Genomic DNA, 18,596 nt, shown 5'->3' on the forward strand with positions numbered 1-18,596 from the left:
TAGATAATTTTTTTTGGCAAGCTTGTGAGCCGCGGTACGGACCTTTTGGTTTGTGCAATGCATTAAAGAGTTTATAGAAATTTGCTTGTAGAAGGAGGCAATTATGCGGCCAGTTTTGCGACCGCATATCTATCCCGCGAGCCGCATACCCATCGTGGAGATGAACAGAAGAAGTTAAATTTTGATCATCGTTATGCGGTCCATTATGCGACTGCATTTTCGTTTCGCGGACCGCATTTCGTCTCAGGTTCAGCATGAGAAATTTCAAAGGGTGATCCTGCGCTCCATTTTATGGTTGCATAACTTGTTTAAGGACCACAGACCTAACCCGACCAACCTAGTTTTGGAGGATGATTTCATTACTAATGAACTTAAAGACATAATTTTCGGGAATATTTTATATGTTGATGTTTATGATAATGATCCTCGAATGTAAAGAAATGAAAGTGTGAAATATGAAATACGGTCATCGTGCCATGAATGAAGAAATCTATGTATGGCCAAGAGAGCCAATGAAATAATGATGTTGCGAGAGGTTAAAAGTGCTAACGAATCTATATATGGGATGAAAGATTATGAGATGAATAAATTTATATTTCTATTTCCTTTGTATACAAAAATGGTTTTTGGACTATCATTAGCGAGCCGAGGAAGGGTGGGTTGTAAAGGTACACACCCTAAACTACACGTGCTGGTATAGGAGATGATTGAAGTTATTCCCCTTAATTGGGATGCGATTATTCCCCTTAATTGGGATAAGATTGTTGCTGGCCTTGGATTGGATGTCGACTCACACGGCATATGTGGGGAGACGATCTAGCCGATCGGGTGGTGATCGGATGCCATATCGCGCACATGGTGGTTCCTTCTTCTTATTATTGTATTTTATTCGCATCACCATGTCAATCCACATTCATTCGTGGAGAGATGGCTTAGCCGGTCGAGCTTATGATCAGACTCCATGCCTCGTGCACGGTGTGATGATCGGTGGCTAATGACCTCCCAACTAATAATATTAATTTCTTATATTGAAAATTGTTATGTTTTAACTTGGCATTTGGATTATCAATGGTTTTTCCTTGCCGTTTACATGATTTTCCCCTTCTTATATTGGTATCCTATTTCATGAGAGGGTATTTAGCTTTACAGACTAGTACTATCCATATGTACTAACGTCCCATTTATCGGGGGCGCTGCATTAATGGATGCAGGAGGTTCCTCAGCAGGTGGCTTTGATACTCGTTAGCAGTTACCCTCTACACAGCAGATTTTGATGAGTCCAACTCTATTCCGGGGCCTTATGTCACTTGCCATTGTACCTTGTGTTTTGAGGTATAGCAGGGGCTTTGTCACCGGCACTTTGATACTACTCTTTTATTTTACTTAGATGCTATGTAGATAGGCAGTGGGTGGCCTTCAGTTTGGGGTAATGAACTGGAAATGTTGTAGTTCTCAAACATGTTTTCCCTTCGTAACTATGAACTTGTAATATTTTGGATATTGTAAATGAAGCTTCTATAAGTAATGGATAGAGGATGTGGTACACTTTACTCTTCTCATGTCTATTTCTTGTTACTGGTTATTAAATTGTTCATGGGTAAGGTTTGATTGAAGGCATCAAGTAGGCTTGCTTGACTGGGATGTCTCGGTCGAGCGCCGATCGTGCTCCCCAAGGTCGGGGCATGACAGTACGAGTGCCCGGCATCAATTCCCCTATCAAAACACGTGTATATATCACTGTGCATGCGCTCACTGTTGGTATGCTAGACTATGGACAGGCGGATCCTGCCCAAGCGCTAATATAAAGCCTACTGCGGCATGCAGCCCTGTCACGACCCAATTTCATTATAGACCGTGATGGCGTACAACACCGTTGTTAGGCAAGCCAACACTGATAAGTCAAGTGGTTTCCACTTTTAATATGTTGCAAAGTGAATAGCTTTCTACATTGTTAAAAGTTTTAGAAATTTATTGTTGTAAAGTAATTAAACAAAAGCAACTGAGAGCAAATCGAAGTCATGAAAATAAATCAAAAATCATAAGTCTACTAGTGTTTGCCAGGACCTGGTGTCACAAGTGTGGGCTACTAGCAAAATATACAAAAGAATACTAGTCTACTATCTCAAGGAAATAGATAGAAATATAGATCCAAAAGCGAGACTCAGGCTGCTATTGAACTGCTCGAAAGGGAAGCTCACCGTGTAGTTTCGTGCTAGAAGTCAAGCGTGCGTTCCTGATTGGTAACCAGATGCTCCTGCCTTATATCCTGCAGATCAAGTGCATAAATGTAGCGTGAGTACATAAACAATGTACCCAGTAAGTATCTAGTCTAACCTCGAAGAAGTAATGATGAGGGCTCGACTTCGACACTTACTAAGGGGCAAAAACATAATAATGTGAATTTCTAATTAAGAATGTAATATACAATGATAATAGTGCTCAAAACAAGAAGTAAGTAAGAAAATTCTTCTTTCAAGTAAGAATCAAACCATATCTCTCATCTATTCCTTTCTCCTTGCAATTCCGTGAAACATTATTAAATATAAAAAGGGATTTCGGTATCACTACGCACAAGTTATGCCGAGGACGTATGGCCCGATCCAAATATACATAATAATATATTGTGCACTGCCGAGGGTCGAACGGCCCGAACTATATAATATTTCAATAAATCCTGCCGACGCGAACGACTCGCACCCATGAGAGTAGTGGAAGTTTACCCCGCTCGCGAAATATATTTGCGAAGCATTTGAACATATAATTTCTCAATTCATCGTAGTATTTCTCAATTCCTTTCTAAAAATAAGAAATTCAACTTGGAGCTTTAAATATTGAAACCCTCAAGATATCAAGAAAGCAAGGTGTAAACCTAAATCTACTCGGACATAAGCATGAATAACAGCTATGCACGGACTCTCGTCACATCGTGCGTACGTAGCCCCCACAAATAGAAAAACACATTAATTAAGTTCACCGATGGGGTTAATTCCCTCTTACAAGGTTAGAGAAGAGACTTACCTCGTCTCAAAGCCTACTTCCCGATTTAAGAATGCGCTCACACCCTCAAGTCGGTGCCGAATCACTCCAAACTAATCAAATAATATACAAACTAATCAATACGTGCTCACGAGTTCGTATTCCAACTATTAGAGAGGTTACCCAACCTAAATGCAAGATTCTAAAAAATTCACCCCCGGTCCCACATGCACGGATTCCGGAAATATTCAAAGAAAGTTGTTACCCACAAGCTTAGAAAAATAAATATATAATTTTCACTAAGTTCCATAACCATTTTCGTGGTAAAATCCCATTTTTATCAAAACCTATGTTTTTCATCTAAACCCATGATTTCCAAAAATTTTTCATGTTACACTCTGCCCATAATCTATGTATTAGACTCACATTAGATAAAAATTACTTACCTTCAAAAGCTAGGTCTAAATCCCCTTCTTAAAAGCTCTCAAACCGCACAATAGTGTGAGAAAAATGTGTTAGAAATGGTCTAAGTCCCATATTAAATGAACCCTCACTGCCGGACAATTTTTGCACCTGTGGTACCTTTGCCGCATCTGTGGCAATTGCCTCGCAGGTGCGTTTTTTGTTCACCTGGCCTTACTCCGCATCTGCGAACAGAAGGGACCACTTCTGCGATCCTAGCCGGCCCCAGCTCTCGCACCTGCGGTCATGCAGGTGCACCCAATCTTTCGCATCTGCGGTTCCGGGGCTACCCTGGATATTTCACTTTTGGGGCTCGTGGCTCGCATCTGCGAGCCCGCACCTGCGGCTGGCCAAGCGCAGGTGCGATTATGACAGATCTGGGAGCTTCAGCTGTTGCTCTAAGCTCCCAACTTGGCCCGAGCCTCGTCCGATCGGCACTTAGGTCCCCCGGGGCCCCGCTCGAACATACCAGCAAGTTTGAAATCATAAAACGGACTCGCTCGAACTCTCGAAACGCCCGAAACAACATTAAAACTAAGAATGGCACCCCAAAACTCATTGAATCAAACTTATAAACTTCAAGTTCTTCAATTTACTCCAAATGCGCCGAAACGTACTTAAACTACCCGGATTGACACCAAATTTTACGTGCAAGTCTTAAATGATATTACGGCACTATTCCCTGTCTCGAAATTTTGTTTGGACTGTGATAACACTGAAACCCTCTCTAGACCAAATTTAAAGAATTTCTAAAACCTTCAAAGAACCAACCTTCACTATTAGGCGCCAAAACGCTCTCGGGTCATCCAAAACTCGTTACGAACATACGCCCAAGTATAAAATCATCATACAAACCTATTGGGACATTCAAATCCCAATTCCAAGGTCGTTTAGTCAAAATGTTGACCGAAGTCAAACTTGGCCTTTTTAGCCAACCTTAAGGAACAAAGTATTCTGATATCAACCCGCACCCTTATGAATCTTAAACTAACTACCCTCGCAAGTCATAAAACAGTAAAAGCACATACGGAGAGTCTTATTTTGGGGAACAGGGTTCTAGAAAGCAAAACGATTGGTCGGATCGTTACATTCTCCATCTCTTAAACAAACATTCGTCCTCGAATGGGTCTAGAATCATACTTGGAGTGTTGAACAAGTGAGGATATCTGATCCGCATGTCCTCCTCGGACTCCCAAGTTGCCTCCTCGACTGGTTGGCCCCTCCACTGAACCTTTACTGTGGAAATCCTCTTGGATCTTAACTGGCGATCCTGCCCATCAACAATGGAAACTGGCTCCTCTTCATAACCCAGACTCTCATCTAGCTGATGTCTAACACATGTTACAAGTCGGGATGATACCTCAGGAGCATAGAGACATGGAAAACCAGATGAACTCCTGATAGACTGGGAGGCAAAGCAAGCTCATAAGCAACTTCCCCAACTCGCCTCAACACCTCAAATGGGCCTATAAACTTTGGGCTCAACTTGCCATTCTTCCCAAACCGCATGATTCCCTTCATCGGCGAGACTTTCAAGAGAACCTTCTCGCCTACCAAGATTACCCTTTCCAAGGCATCCTTCACCAAATCAGTACCATACAACCTAGCCTCGCCGGGATCAAACCATCCAATGGGAGAACGACACTGCCGACCATATAAAGCCTCGAATGGAGCCATCTCGATGCTAGACTGGTAACTATTATTGTAAGCAAACTCGGTCAAGAGCAAAAACCAATCCCACTGCCATCCAAAGTCAATCACACATGCTCTGAGGATGTCCTCCAATATCTAAACTGTCCGTTCTGACTGCCCGTCGGTCTTTGGATGAAATATTATGCTGAGCTCTATACGGGTCCCCAATTCACTCTGTACTGCCCTCTAGAAATGTGAAGTAAACTGAGAACCTCTATTTGAAACGATGGAAATAGGCACACCATGCAGCCGAACTATCTCCTAGATATAAATCTGCGCCAATCTCTCTGAAGTATATGTAGTCATCACAAGAATGAAGTGTGCTGACTTGGTCAATCTGTCTACAATGACTTAAACTACATCAAACTTTCGCAAAGTCCGCGGCAACCTAACTATGAAGTCCATAGTGATGCGCTACCACTTCCACTCAGGTATAGTCATCTGCTAGAGTAGACCTCCTGGCCTTTGGTGCTCATACTTAACATGCTAGCAATTTAGGCACCTAGATACATACTCAACTATGTCTTTCTTCATCCGCCGCCACCAATAAAGCCGCCTCAGGTCACGATACATCTTCGTAGCGCCTGGATAAATGCAATATCGATAGATGTGCGCCTCTTCTATAATCTTCCCCCTCAAGCCATCAACATTAGGAACACACAGACAACCCTGCAGTAGCAGAACACCATCCTTGCTAATAGAAACCTCCTTGTCACTACCCTGTAGTACCGTCTCTCTGAGAACCAACAAGTACAGATCATCAAACTGTCGAGCCTTGATTTGCTCCAATAGTAAAGAATAGACAACAACGCAAGCAAGAACTCGGTTGGGCTTTGAAATATCCAACCTCACAAGTCTGTTAGCCAAGTACTGAATGTCCAAGGCTAGTGGCCTTTCCTCTGCTGAAATGAATGCCAAGCTACCCATACTCTCTGCCTTCCTGCTCAAGGCATCCGCGACTATATTCGCCTTGCCCGGATGATAAAGAATGGTGATGTCGTAATCCTTCAGTAACTCAAGCCATCTACGCTGCCTCAAATTGAGATACATTTGCTTGAACAAATGCGGCAAACTACGATGATTGGTGTAGACCTCACAAGACACCCCATATAGATAATGCCTCCATATCTTAAGAGCATGAACAATCGCGGCCAACCCCAAATCGTGCACAGGATAATTCTTCTCAAGGGGCTTCAGCTGACGTGAAGCATATGCAATAACTTGCCCTTCCTACATTAATACACAACCCAAGCCAACGCGTGAAGTGTCATAATACATAGTGTACATCCCTGAACCAGAAGGCAACACAAGGACGGGTGCTGTGGTCAAAGCTGTCTTGAGCTTTTGGAAGCTCGCCACACGATCATCATACCAACGAAACTGAGCACCCTTCTAGGTCAATCTAGTCAAAGGTGCTACAATATATGAGAAGCCCTCCATGAACCGGCGATAATAACCTGCTAACCATAAGAAGCTTTTGATCTCAGTCGCCGAAGTAGGACGAGGCCAACTCCGTACTACCTCAATCTTTTTGGGATCCACCTTAATGCCCTTTCCTGATACCACAAGCCCCAAGAATGCCACAGAATCTAAACAAAACTCACACTTGGAGAACTTAGCATATAGCTTTTGTTCCCGCAAGGTCTAAAGCACCACTCTCAAATGCTGCTAGTGCTCCTCCATGCTACGCAAATAAATCAAAATGTCACCAATGAAGATAATGACAAGCAAATCGATATAAGGCATGAATACCCTATTTATCAAGTCCATAAATGCCGCGGGGGAATTTGTCAAACCGAAGGACATCACTAGAAACTCATAATGGCCATATCTAGTACGAAAACCAGTCTTCGGAAAATCTGCGTCCTAAATCTTCAACTGGTGGTAACCCGATCTCAAGTCGATCTTAGAGAACACCCTAGCACCCTGCAATTGGTCAAACAAATCATCAATGCACGGAAACGGGTACTTATTCTTTATGGTGACTTTGTTCAACTGGCAATAATCAATGCACACCTGGATAGCCACATCTTTCTTCTTCACAAATAATACCGGTGCATCCCAAGGTGATACGCTCGGCCTAACGAACACCTTTGCTCGCAACTCGTCAAGTTGTTCCTTCAACTCCTTTAATTGTGTCGGAGCCATACGATATAGTGGAATAGATATAGGTTGAGTATCTAGAGCCAAGTCAGTACAGAAATTGATATCACGATCCGGTCGCATACTTGGAAGATCAGAAGGAAATTCATTGGAGAACTCTCAGACTATTGGCATTGAATCAATCGTTAGAGACTCTACGGTGGTATCCCAAACATAGGCTAGATAAACCAAGCAACCCTTATCGACTATATGTCGAGCCTCTAGAAAAGAGATGACCTGACTAGATGTGTTGACAGATGAACCCTTCCACTCCAACCTCGGCATATGGCTCATGACCTCCTAAAAGCCCGGTGCTGACGTGAAATCTACCGAGGCTGGCTCCGCTGCGGGCACCTCGCCCTGCTCCTCCATAATGGGATCCTCCACTGGCTCCGCTGGTGGTGCAATTGGGGCAACTCTGGGACGTCCTCTCCCCTACCTCGGGCAGGTGTCCTCCCCCGGCCTCAGCCTCACCCTCTAGCCACAGGGGGAGCAGCCCCTCCCGGGTCTGGAACATCTGGTGCGCATGTTCGCACCATCTGTGAGAGAATAAGAGGAAAAAACTTAGTACACCATCAACCGCATGATAGGAAATGAATAAAGAGTAGTTTCCTAACACCCTATAGTCTCTCAAAGATATGTACGGACGTCTCTACACCGATCTGCAAGATTCGATTAGACCTGCCCTTAACTTGTGAGACCTATGTGAACCTAGTGCTTTGATACCATGTTGTCACAGCCCAATTTCATCATAGGCCATAATGGCGCCCAACACCGTTTTTAGGCAAGCCAACACTGATAAATCTAGTGGTTTCCACTTTTAATATATTTGCAAAGTGAATAGCTTTCCTCATTGTTAAAAGTTTTAGAAATTTACTGCTGTAAAGTAATTAAACAAAAGCAATTGAGAGAAAATCGAAGTCATGACAATAAATCCAAAATTATAAGTCTACTAGTGTGTGCCAGGACCTGGTCTACTGTCTCAAGGAAATAGAAAGAAATATAGATCCAAAAGAGAGACTCCAGCTGTTGTTGAACGGCTCGGAAGGGCAGCTTACCGTGTAGTCTCGAGCTAGAAGTCAAGCGTGTGCGCCGGGCTGGTAACCAGATGCACCTGCCTCAGATCCTGCATATCAAGTGTATAAGTGTAGTGTTAGTACATAAACAACATGTACCTAGTAAGTATCTATTCTAACCTCGAAGAAGTAGTGACGAGGGATCGACTTCGATACTTACTAAGGGCCAAAAACATAATAATCTGAAGTTCTAATTAAGCATGTAATATACAATAATAATAGCGCTCAAAACAAGAAGTAAGCAAATACTTCTTTCAAGTAAGAATCAAACAATTTCTCTCATCTATTCCTTTCTCCTTTCAAGTCCGTGAAACATTATTAAATTAAAAATGGAATTTCGGTATCACTACGCACGAGTTATGGCCCGATCCAAATATACATAATAATATACTGTGCACTGCCGAGGGTCGAAAGACCCGAACCATATAATATATCAATAACTCCTGCCGAGCCGAACGGCCCGCTCTTATGAGAGTAGTGGAAGTTTACCCCGCTCGCGGAATATATTTGCGAAGCGGTTGAACATATAATTTCTAAATTCATCGTAGTATTTCTCAATTCCTTTCTAAAAATAAGAAATTCAACTTGGAGCCTTAAATATTGAAACCCTCCACTTCCACTTTAATCCAACAACTAGTAAGCATAAACAAGCAACGGTATCAACAAAGCATGGTGTTAGGCTAAATCTACCCGGACATAAGCATGAATAGTAGCTACGCACGGACTCTCGTCACATCGTACGTAAGTAGCCCCCACAAATAGAAGTACAAATTTATTATGTTCACGTATGGGGTTAATTCCCTCTTACAAGGTTAGAAAAGAGACTTACCTCGTCTCAAAGCCTACTTCCCGGTTCAAGAATGCGCTCACACCCTTAAGTCGGTGCCGAATCACTCCAAACTAACCAAATAATATACAAACTAATCAATACGTGCTCAAGAGTTCGTATTCCAACTATTAGAGAGGTTACCCAACCTAAATGCAAGATTCTAAAAATTTACCCCCGGGCCCATGTGCCCGGATTTCGGAAATCTTCGAACAAAGTTGTTACCCATAATCTTAGAAACATAATTATATGATTTTCACTAAGTTCCATAACCATTTTCGTGGTAATTGCCTCACAGGTGCATTTTTAACGCACATGGCCTTTCTCCGCATCTGCGGACAGAAGGGTCGCTTCTGCGATCCTAACCGCACCTACCATCACGGCTCTCGCACCTAAGGTCACGCAGGTGCGCCCAATCTTTGACATCTGCAGTTCCGAGGCTGCCCTTGATATTTTGCTTCTGCGGCTCGTGGCTCGCATCTGCGAGCCCGCACCTGCGGCTGGCCAAGCGCATGTGCGATTATGACAGATCTGGGAGCTTCAGCTGTTGCTCTAAGCTCCCAACTTGGCCCGAGCCTCGTCCGATCGGCACTCGAGGCCCCTGGGGCTCGCTCGAACATACCAGCAAATTTGAAATCATAAAACGGACTCGCTCGAACTCTCAGAATGCCCAAAACAACATTAAAACTAAGAATCGCACCCCAAAACTCATTGAATCAAACTTATAAACTTCAAGTTCTTCAATTTACTCCAAATATGCCGAAACGTACTTAAACTACCCGGATTGACACCAAATTTTGCGTGCAAGTCTTAAATGACATTACGGATCTATTCACAATCTCGGAATTCTGTTTGGACCTTAATAACACCGTAACCCGCTCCAGATCAAATTTAAAGAACTTCTAAAACCTTCAAAGAACCAACCTTTGCTAATAGGTGCCAAAATGCTCTCGGGGCATCCAAAACCCGATCTGAACATACGCCCAAGTACAAAATCATCATACGAAACTATTGGGACCGTCAAATCCCGATTCCTAGGTCGTTTGCTCAAACTGTTGACCGCAGTCAAACTTGGCCTTTTTAGCCAACCTTAAGGAACCAAGTGTTCTGATTTCAACCCGTACCCTTCCGAATCTCAAACTAACCACCCCGCAAGTCATAAAATAGTAAAAGAACATATGAGAGGTCTTATTTAGGAGAACAAGGTTCTAGAAAGCAAAACGACCGGTCAGGTTGATACAAGCCCGATCAATAATAATAAAATAAGTCAATAAGGTCTGCTGCGGCATGTAGCCCGATCCATAATAACACTCACAGCTCGGCTCTCAAGCCCACCTCATTCATCAATCTCTCAAGTCGCAAGGACTCACAACTCTCGTGCCACTCAGCCCAAAGAATAATAACATATGATGCAACAGTGCATCATAGTAGAGATTGAGATATGATATGCAAATTAAGAATCATGACTATGTATATAATTACAGTTAAAGCAGATAACTCTAATTAATGGAAATAATCTCATCAGGTCTCAATCGAATAAGCTCATAGCCTAAACATGGTTTCTAACATGAATCACAGTTCAATTACGCTAACAAGTAAGGTTTTCATGTATAGAGCACGACTTGATAACAACATGGTACAAGAGAATCCATTTGATTATGATCATCACGATGCACGGCCACACGCCCGTACCCTAGCATGTGCGTCACCCCAACACAACACAAATAATACAGTTTCCAGGGATAAATACCCTTAATTCCAAGAAACCCTTGCCATGCGAATCGGCATCTAAGTGATTCGAATCTTGCCAAAAAAACATAATTCCATCAATAATAGCTATAGGAAATCCAAAAGATAAAGCTAAGGTCTTTAACAAAAATATAAATGTTAACCCAAAAAGTCAACCCCTGTCCCACACCTCGGAACCCGATAAATTTCACAAATTTCGAATACACATTCAATAACGAATCAAATCATACCCAAATCAGCTATTTCCAACCACAAATCTACCCTCAACTCCCCAAATCTCACTCTCCAATACATAGTCAAAAATTTCCCAAATTTCACCCAAACACACATAATCTAGGTGTAAAAATCAATGGGTAAACAATACATATCAATCAAAGTGATGAATATTCATTTACCTTTTAAATTGCAGCCAATAACCTATAAAGAATTGCCCCTAGCCGAGCTCCACAAGTCTTAAGGAAGAGAAAATCACCAAACCCTTCGTTTTAACATTTTTCCTAACACTATCGCACATGCGCCCCTAATTTCCGCTTCTACGGAACTGGTTCTGCGATGCAAGGGTTTGCTTCTGCAAAATTCATTAAACGCCCGACCAAACGCACCTATAGGACTGCTTCTGTGGTCCTGCTTTTGCTCCTATCCTTTCGCACCTGCGAAACATCTACGCTTCTGTGATTCCTGCCTCTCCTATCCAAATCTGCGTTTGCGCCCAGCTGCCTGCACCAGCGAGTTCATAGTTTTGGAATATTTCTCGTACCTGCGCACCTACCTAACTTCAGCCAAAACCACTTCTGCAACCCTAGGGCAACTTCCGCGGTCTCGCACCTGTGGCCAAATCCATGCTTGTTCGATCAATCCAGAAGCCTTAAGCTTCCTCAATTCCTTAAGTCCAAAACTAATCGATTTCAATCTGAATCATACCCGAGACACCCGAGACCACATCCAAATATACCAACGCATCCTCAAACATGATACAAACTTAGTTGAAGCCTCAATTCACATTAAACAACATCAAATTCACGAATCATACCCCAGTTAAAGCCTATTGAAACTAATGAACTTCCAAAAAAATGACTTATTATCATCAAACAATGCAAGGGAAACCAATTACAATAGATAAAGCTTTGATATTTACACAATTCTCAAAAAGTCAACAAAAGTCAATCTAGGGCCCGCCTTGTCAAAACCCGGGTCCAATAGGAAATTCCGACTACCCATAATGCCACGAGTCCATATATATGTTTTATTTACAAATCCGAGTCCAAATTGACTCTCAAAACTCAAATCTTCATTTTTCAAAACTTTGACTATAATCCCCAATTTTCCTCTTTGATTCTCGTATATTTGATATTAAATTTAAGATATAACCATTAAATATAGTTGGACATTGATTAGAATAACTTACCCAATGTTTGTAGATGAAAATCCTCTCTCCAAATTGCCTCCTACCGAGTCTAGGACCCTAAAATGAGAGAATATGATATAAAATCCTGACTCCCAGCCCTTTTGTTCAGTTGCAAATGTCGCAATTGCAACAGAGGGTTCGTAATTGCGAACCCTCAGAATTGTGAAGAAAATCTCGCAATTGCAGCTACTGACACACTGATGAGATGATCCAATTGCGACACAGACTTCACAAAATGCGAAGTCTGTCCTCCTCACAAATGCGAGAAAATAGTGGGAGATGCAAACTAGCCTACCCCAAGCCCAGACTTTGCAAATGTGAACCGGATATTGCAAATGTGACACCTAAGCCTCCCTTTCCATGTTCGCAATTGCGATGCTAGTGCTCGGAATTGCGACATCAGAGCACCAGCACACCAACAATCCTGTTTCAGTTCAAAACCATTCTGAAGCACGTCTGAAACTCATTTGATCCCTAGAGGCTCCAAACCAAACATCCACAGAAGTATAAAACATCATCTGAACTCACTCGTGTGACGAAAAAAAATAAAAATAACATCTACAACTGCAAATCGGCCATCAAAGCGCATGAATTTCAAATAAAACGTTCAAGAACCTCTAGAATTGCAACCAAGCGTCTGAATCCTATTAAATCAACTCCAAATAACACCAAATTTTGCAGACAAGTTCTAAATAGAATAATGGACCTATTCCATGTCTCAAAACCTAATTCTAAACATGATAGCCAAATGTCGACCTACGGAGCCATCAAAACACCGTTCCGGGGTCATTTTCACAAAAGTTAAACTTTGTTCAGCATTTCTAACATAGGCTTCTAAGCCAAGAGCCAAAGGGTCCAAAATCAACAAAAACCCCTCCCGGAACGAAATCAATCAACCCCGTAAGTCATAAAGCCAAAATTACACATGTGTGAAGCATCAAAAGGGGAAATGGTGGACAAATAAAAAAAATGACCAGTCGGGTCATTAAATTCACCCCCCCCCAAAAAGAAATGTTCTTCCTCGAACGTGCATAGAGACATACCAAAAGTGATGAAAAGATGACGATAACGACTCCGCATATCGTGCTTGGCCTCCTGGGTCGCCTCCTCAACCGGATGACCTTTCTATTGAACCTTCACTAAATCAATGTTCTTTGACCTCGACTTTCAGACCTGCCCATCCAATTAGATGGAGCTTAAATCTAATACATGGAACGAATCACCGTATTTCTTCCGGAGCACAGAAACATAGAATACCAGGTAGACCGCCGATAGGCTGGGTGGCAATGAAAGCTTGTAGGCCATCTCACTAACTCTCTAAAGGATCTCAAATGGTCCGATATACCTAGGGCTCAACTTGCCCTTCTTCCCGAACCTCATCATGCCCTGAAGCAAAATCCTCTCTCCTGCCATAAATGCTACATCATGAGCCTTCCGATCAGCATAACTCTTCTATCTAGACTAAGCTATAGAACCCACTCTTGAATCAACTTGACTTTCTCTAAGGCATCCCGAACCAAATTAGTGCCCAATAACAGCCTGACCCGACTCAAACCAATCAACTGGAAAACGGCACCGCCTCCCATATAGGGCCTCATAAGAAACCATATGGATACTTTATTGGCATCTATTATTGTAGGCGAACTCTGCAACGGTTAAGAATTGATCCAATGAACATCCAAAATCCACAACGCACGTGCGTAGCATAACCTCCAAATAATTAATTGTGCGCTCGAATAGTCCATCCATCTGGGGGTGAAATATTTTACTCAACTCAACCCGTGTGCCTAACTCATGCTGCACAACTCTCCAAAAATGTGATGTGAACTGTGTGCCTCGATCAGAGATAATGGACACCGGCATGCAATATAGATGAACAATCTCACAGATATAGATCTGAGCCAGCCTCTCTAAAGAATAAGTAGTCACTACCGGGATGAAATATGTTGCCTTGGTTAGCCTATCCACAATCACCCACACTGCGTCAAAATTTCTTCAAAGTCCATGGGATCCAAACAATGAAATCCATGGTAATAACTCCCACTTCCACTCGAGAATCTCAAGTCTCTGTAGCAAACGCCCGGCCTCTAATGCTCGTACTTCACCTGCTGACAGTTTAAACACCGAGTCACATACGCCACTATAACATTCTTCATTGTTCTCTACCAATAAGGTTGCCTCAAATCCTAGTACATCTTAGCGGCACCCGGATGAATGGAATATCACGGACTGTGGGCCTCCTCAAGAATCAACTCATGCAACCCATCCACATTGGGCACAAATCTTTGGTCATGCGTTCGCAACACCCCGTCATCTCTAATAGAAACCTTCTTGGCATCGACGTGTTGTACCGTGTCCTTAAGGATAAGAAAATGGGGATCATTTTACTGACGCTCTCTGATGTGCTTATATAAAGAATACCGAAAAACCACGCAAGAAAAAACCCGGTTGTGCTCCGAAACATCCAATCTCATGATCTAGTTGGCCAAAGCCTGAACATCCATGCCTTGGGGCATCTTTGATATCGGTAGATATGTCAAACTGCACACACTCTCCGCCTTTCCACTCATGGCATCAGCCACCACATTGGCCTTCCCGCGATGATATAGAAAATTGATATCATAGTCTTTCATCAACTCAAACTATCTATGCTACAGCAAATTAAGTTCTTTCTAGTTGAATAGATGCTGGAAAATTCGGTGGTCGGTATAGACCTTACATGGAACACCGTACAAATAGTGCCTCCAATTCTTGAATGCATGAACAATAGCTTCCAATTCCTATCCATGCACCGGTTAATCCTTCTCATGATCCTTCAGCTGTCGAGACATGTAAGCAATTACCCTACCAATTTGCATCAACATCGCGACAAGCCCAATGCATGATGCATCACAATACACAATGTAAGACCCCGATCCCATAGGTAACACCAACACAGGGGCTGTAGTCAAAGCAGTCTTGAGCTTTTGACAGCTTCCCTCACATTTCTCGGAACATCTGAAAGGACCACCCTTCTGGGTCAATCAAGTCAAAGGTGTAGCAATGGATGAGAAACCCTTTACGAAACGACGATAATATCTGGCCAAACTAAGGAAAATCCAAATCTCAATGGCTGAAGACGGTCTAGGCAAACTCTAAACAAACTCAATCATCTTCAGATCTACCTTGATCCCCTCACTAGACACCACATGACCCAAAAATGCCACCTAATCAAGCTAGAATTCACACTTAGATAATTTAGCATAGAACTTCTTCTCCCTCAAGGTCTGGAGAAAGATACTCAAATGTTGTTCATGATCCTCCCTTCTGCAAGAATATACCAAGATGCCATCAATAAACACAATGATGAATGAGTTAATGTATGGTTGAAATACACTATTCATTAGGTGCATGAGTGTTGCTGGGGCGTTGGTCAACCCAAATGAAATCACTAGAAACTCATAGTTGCAATACTGAGTCCTAAGGCCAGTCTTCATAATATTCGGGTCCCGAATCATCAACTGATTATACCCTGGCCGCAAATTAATCTTCGAGAACACTCTGGCACCCTGAAGCTAGTCAAATAAGTCAACAATGCGCGAAAATGGGTACCTGTTCTTCATTGTAACCTTGTTCAACTTCCTAATGATATAATCAATACACATTTGCATAGTACCATCCTTCTTCTTCACAAACAGAACCCGAGCACCCGAAGGTGACACACTAGGTCGGATGAAACCCTTATCAAGAAACTCTTGCAGTTGTTCCTTTAACTCTTTCAACTCCACTGGTTCCATATGATATGGTGGAATAGAAACCTAACTGCCCGGAACCAGGTCAATACCAAAATCGATATCTCTATGGGGCAGCATGACTGGCAGGTCTGGTAGGATCACATATGGAAAATCTCTTAGTACCAAAATTAACTCAACGGAATGAGTATCAGCACTGACATCTCTTACAAAGGCTAAATATGCTTCACACCCCTTCTCAACTATCCGATGTACCTTAAGGAAGGACACAACCCTGCTAGAAATATAATTCAATGTAGGGCTACACTCCAACCACGGCAAACCTAGCATAGCCAATGCTACAATCATGGCGTGATAATCCATAATACCATGATAGGGCGACAACCAGTCCATGCATAAGGTCACATCAAGGTCTACCGTATTTAGTAACAATAGATCAACTCTGGTCTCAAAACCACCAATAACGACTAAACATGACCGGTAAACACGATCGACAATAATAGAATCTCCTATAGACATGGACACATATACAGGAGAACTCAAAGAATCACGAGATATATCCAAATACGGAGCAAAGTAAGATGCAACATATGAATAAGTGGATACCGGTTCAAATAAGATTGATGCATCCCTATGATAACAACATACGATGCAACCACCTCCGTCCTACTAGGAAAAGAATAAAAACGAGCCTAGCCTCCCCCTCTAGGGAGACCTCCACCCCTAGCTGGTGGGGTAGGTGGAGTGGAAACTGGAGAAGCATCCATAGCCTGCGAAACCTATGGACCCTGTGGAATTCGTGGAGCATGTGTATTTTGTGGAGGTGACCCCTCCAAAGTCTAGGGCAATCCCTCACCACTGGTATCACCTCACTCAAAATACGTTCTCTATGGTCATGGCTACTGAAACTGACCTTGGCCTGGCCAGTTAGACTAACCGCTGAGGGCACATTGTGCAAGAGGTGCACTAGACAGTGGCTGAGCAAAATGGGCAACCTGGGCTTCAAAATAGCCGGAGTACTGCTAGTAGCCGAAAGTGATAAATGAACTGGGTGGCTCACATTGCCTCTGCCATGACAGGCTACAACTGTAGTGCGGCCACTGCTATATCCTCCAGAATCTCGAGGCCTCTTGTAGTCCCTATCCTCTCTCTCACGGCCCCGCATAACCTCCAACCTCCACAGGATCTCTAACACCTACTGGTACGGAGTATCTGTCTCCAACTATCGAGCCATGCTGTATCTAATTCCATAGTTGAGCCCCTCGATGAATCTACGGACTCGCTCTCTAACCGTAGAAACCAAAGTAGGTGCATGTCAGGACAACTCACTCAATCTGATAGCATACACTTACAATGTCATGGTCAACTGACGCAACTGCTCATACTCTGTGCGCTACGCATCCCGAAAGGTATGAGGAACAAACTCTCTCAAAAACATCTCTGGAAAATGAGCCCAAGGGAGTGGGGCTGCATCATCTGGCCTACTATCCTCGTAAGCTAGCCACCACCGATACGTTGCTCCTGACGATTGAAAGGTAGTAAAAGCAACTTCGCTAACCTCCACAATACCTATGGTACGGAGAATACGGTGGCACTTGTCTAGAAAACCCTGCGTATCCTCAAAAGTTACGCCATGGGATGTAGGAGGATCATTCTCTTGAACCTCTCAAGTCTCCTCTGCTCCTTCTCAGATGTTGCTAGCCTGATCTCAAGACGAATTGGTATAACAGGTTGTTCTTGCATGAAACCCGGGTCTTGATCAACGTGGACCCGTTGCTTTGGAATATGGGCCGTGGGAGTCCTAGCTTATCCTCCAGCCTGAGATATGGCTAGTGCAAGGGGAATCAACACAGCCTGGGCTACAATGTCGAACATTCTCATGAATTGTGCTAGGGTCTCCTTAAGTCCAAGGACAGTAAGAGGCGCCTTGGGTGTCTGTCCCCCAACTGGAGCTACTGGTGGCACCTAAGTTGCTGCTCGAGGAGGTGCTCTGGCTGCAGCACGTGCCTCACCTCGGGCTCCACCCCAGCCCCGGCCTTGCAATGCTCTAGTACGGGGCGCAGGTGTCTGATAATCGGATCCAGTAGTGCGTGTACTCAAAATCTATGAGAGAATAAAAAGACAAAGATTCAGATTTTGAAGTCAACTACTTTTCACTATAAGGAGTCAAAGAAGTGGATTTCCTAACTGTTCTGTAGCCTCTCGAAGATAAGTACCGACGTCTCTGCATTGATCTACAAGACTCTACTAAACTTGCTTATGACTCGTAGTACCTATGAACCTAGAGCTCTGATACCAACTTGTCACAACACTGATTTACCACCTTTGGATGTAGTGATAGCACCTAGTCTGTAAGACAAGGTAAGCCTAACATGCATTGAGAAATAGTAGCAATATTAAACTAAGCATCAAATTAAAACTGTTAAACTATCAAAACAGAATCCAAACGGTACAACTGTCAAAAATAACTCCCCAAAACCTAGTGAAACCGTGTCATAAGCTCTGCAAGACTACACTAATAGTCCCGAAATATAGTA

The 18,596-nt window shown here is 43.0% G+C and overlaps 1 protein-coding gene across 1 annotated transcript; it reads right to left on the minus strand.

The window, feature by feature from the left end:
* Nucleotides 1–16,125: 16,125 nt before the first annotated feature.
* LOC138910174 (uncharacterized) lies at nt 16,126–16,578 on the minus strand. Its single transcript, XM_070201398.1, has one exon. It carries the CDS (start codon nt 16,576–16,578, stop codon nt 16,126–16,128), a length of 453 nt encoding a protein of 150 aa, XP_070057499.1.
* Between the last annotated feature and the right edge of the window lie 2,018 nt (nt 16,579–18,596).

The sequence above is a fragment of the Nicotiana tomentosiformis genome, chromosome 1 (assembly GCF_000390325.3).
Source record: "Nicotiana tomentosiformis chromosome 1, ASM39032v3, whole genome shotgun sequence".
NCBI classification, from domain to species: Eukaryota; Viridiplantae; Streptophyta; class Magnoliopsida; order Solanales; family Solanaceae; genus Nicotiana; species Nicotiana tomentosiformis.